General features: G+C 72.8%; 1 protein-coding gene across 1 annotated transcript in view; it reads right to left on the bottom strand.

Annotated features, from left to right (window-relative positions):
• Positions 1-2,340: 2,340 nt before the first annotated feature.
• Positions 2,341-2,966, bottom strand: part of AURANDRAFT_68781 (hypothetical protein) — a gene marked incomplete at both ends in the record, with an annotated part of 5,303 nt that continues 4,677 nt past the window's right edge. Inside the window, one exon of the mRNA XM_009044509.1 lies at positions 2,341-2,934. Coding sequence (XP_009042757.1) covers positions 2,341-2,934 — 594 coding nt within the window. The remainder of the gene's footprint in view (positions 2,935-2,966) is intronic.

Genomic DNA, 2,966 nt, shown 5'->3' with positions numbered 1-2,966 from the left:
TCCGTGACCGACAATACTTCGCCTGGATCTGCGGCCAGCTCGAGGAGCTCTGCTTCACGACCTTCCCCGACTCCGTCGCCGGCGACGTCCCGGCCGTCTTCGCCCAGCCCTAGACCCGCCGCGGACCCATGGACCGACGGGTCACACTTTTCCGAAGATCTCCGGCCGTACTGAACGCGCTCGCCTAGGTCAGGGGAGGGCCACCTTCCCCCTTCAACGACCAGGGCGCGGGGCCACTAAGGAGAACTCTAGAGAAGAACTCGCTGTTAGGGCCTACGCGGAGGGCCTCGCTCCCCGGTCCGCGTCCGCGGACGCGTCCGGCGCGCCACCGCTCGGAGCCGACGCGGCGTCGGTGATCGTTCCGAGGCGCCGACGCTCGTCGTACACCTCGCCGGCGCGGAACCCGCGCGCGTCGGCCCGCCCGGGCCCCGCGCGGTCCCCCGCCGCCGGGCCCGCCCCGCGGCGCCGAAACGCCGGTCGGGAAGACGCGCGCCGCGGTGCGGTCGCGGGCGCTGGCCGCGTGTCGACGACTTCGACGCCGTCGCACGTATGTGGGAGGGCGTCGGGGGCGCCCAGAGCGACGGGCTGGCGCGAGGCTTTGGCTCGGCGGCCGCCGCCCGGAGCGCGCGCTCGGCCGGCGGCGGCCGGCGGCGGGTCGGCGTTCCGGTCCCCGCCGAGGGCCTCGAGCGCGCCGCGGCGCTGGCCCGCACCCCGGCCGCGGACCCAAGGCCCTACGGCGCCCGGCCCACGCCCTGGCACCCCTCGGCGCCGCGTCGAGCGCTTTCGCGCGGCGCCGAAACGGCGTTCGAGGCCCGCGCGCGCGACGCCGCTGCGACGAAACAGAGCGTCCGCGCGGCGAGGCCGTCGCACATGGGCGTGCGATCGGGCCGTCGACCGCTCGCGACGGCGCGGCACCGCTGGTCGCTCGCAGGCCGCCGCCAAGATGGCCCGTGCGGAAACGACGCCTTTAGGCCCTCGTGCGCGCGTCGCAGCGCGCGCCGACGCGGCAACAAGTTGCCGGCGCAATGCGCCTGCTCATGCTGATCACGTCGGTACCGGGCACGCGTTGGGAGGCGACGCAGGGCGCGAGCACGGACGGCGCCAGTGGCGAAAGGGCAATAGTGCACCTTGCATGGGATGCGTAGTATCCAGGGGTTCGATGGCGACCCGGCCGGTACCCGTCGCCCCCGGCGTGAGAAGCCAGCCTCACACGCCGAGGGGCAGTGCCCCGATCAACGTACATCTAGGCGCGCCTAGATTAACTAATTAATTAATATTAATCGATTACTCGGGGCCCGGGTTCACATTAGTCCTCCGTAGAGGCTGTGCGTCGACCGCGCGCCGCTTCGTCACGTTGATGGGCAACAAGAAATATATAGGCCAACACTAACTAGAGCCTAACAGTATTAAATCCGGCAGCAGCGTATGGGCGCGAGTCTTTGACGCGCCCTATGTGCGAACAAAATTATGTGTGCTGGGGGGGGTCCGAGGCGCGCGCGCGCCGCTGCAGGCATGTAAGTCGCGTTTTGGCGGGTACGCGTGGGCGGGCACGCGTCAGGGGGCTTTTGCGCGCACGTTTCGCGACCTCAACGGCGGCTTCGAGCGCCTTCGATGCGCTCAACACCTTCGGCGCCACCCCCCGAGGCGCGCGGCGGGCGATAGACTCTGAGGGGGGCGGGCGACGCGATCCACCCCCTAAAACGGCGCGAGAGCGCGCTCAAAGCCGGCGCCGGCGCGCGCGAGACGGTGATGCGCGTGCTCCGAGCTCTTGAGCGTCGAACAGTTTGGACCGCCGATTTGGCCTAACTAAGTTACTTGGCCGGGGGTCGGTGTTCGCCCGACATGCGACTCGCGACTCGCGAACCTCGACACCTACCCCTCTGCTCACACATAGGTCTTCCGAAGTCCCGCCCCCCCATCAGCCAGCCCCGACGCGTGCGGGAGTACGAGTGTACACGCGCCTGCGGGGCGGCGCGCGTGAGTCTCGAGATTTATCTAACTCATCGAGTCCATAGCCTAGATAGGGGTGCCATACGGTCGACTGTGCCGCTAAAGAAACGCGCCGCGGACGAGGAGCTCGTCCTCACGTTTCTCGACGGGTGCCCGCCCCCCCCCGACGTCACCGGGGCGCTCGGTCGCATCCCCGCGCCGTGACAGAAGTATGCGATTAAACGGCCCAGTTCTTGCCCGCTTGGCGGCGACGGCGTCGAGCCGGTCGGGCACGGGCGAGTGGCCTATGGGGGTCGGCCCGGCGACGTCGTTACGGCGACGACGACCGGACACGTCCTCGGGACCGTGCTCAAAAGGTCCTTAGGACGACCCTCGGGGCCACTGCCTCCCCTAGCGCCCGCCCTTGGCCCCGACGTCGTCGTCGCTGTCGGAGAAGTCGGAGCCCGCGTCGGGGAGGTCGTCGAAGCGCGTGACGTCGTGGCGCGCGGGCGCCGCGTCGTACTCGTCGGCGAGGTCGCGCGCGTCCCGCGTCGCCGCGGCGGCGGCGGCCTTGGCCTCGGGGAAGGGCCGCGGCGACGGCGCGCCGCGGGGCGTCGCGAGGCCCCCGTAGTCGGGCCCCGTGGCGCGCCGGAGCCGCGCGCGGACGTCGTCCGCGAAGGACCGGCGCGCGCGCGCGAGGGCCGCGTGCGTCGCCGCGCGGTCCCCCCGGGCGGCGTCGGCGGCGCGCGCGCCCGACGCCGCGCGGTCCTCGGCCGCGCGCGCCGCGCGCCGCGCCGCGGAGCCGCGCGCGGCCGCGAGCCGCGCGGTCCGCGTCGCGCGGGTCGCGTCGAGCGCGCCGTCGGCGTCGCCCTCGAACTTGGCCAGGCCCGCGAAGGCGCGCTCGATGGCCGGGTCCAGCGCGTCGAGGCCGTCGTTCTCCTTGCCGTCCGCGGCCGCCGGCGGCCGCGGCGGCCGCGGCGCGTCGCGGAGGGCCTCGAGCAGGGCCTCGGCGGCGCCGGGCCCGTCGAGGTCGTGGC

The sequence above is a fragment of the Aureococcus anophagefferens genome (genome assembly GCF_000186865.1).
Source record: "Aureococcus anophagefferens unplaced genomic scaffold AURANscaffold_368, whole genome shotgun sequence".
In the NCBI taxonomy this organism is placed as follows: Eukaryota; class Pelagophyceae; order Pelagomonadales; family Pelagomonadaceae; genus Aureococcus; species Aureococcus anophagefferens.
This window is presented reverse-complemented; position numbering and strand designations above follow the sequence as displayed.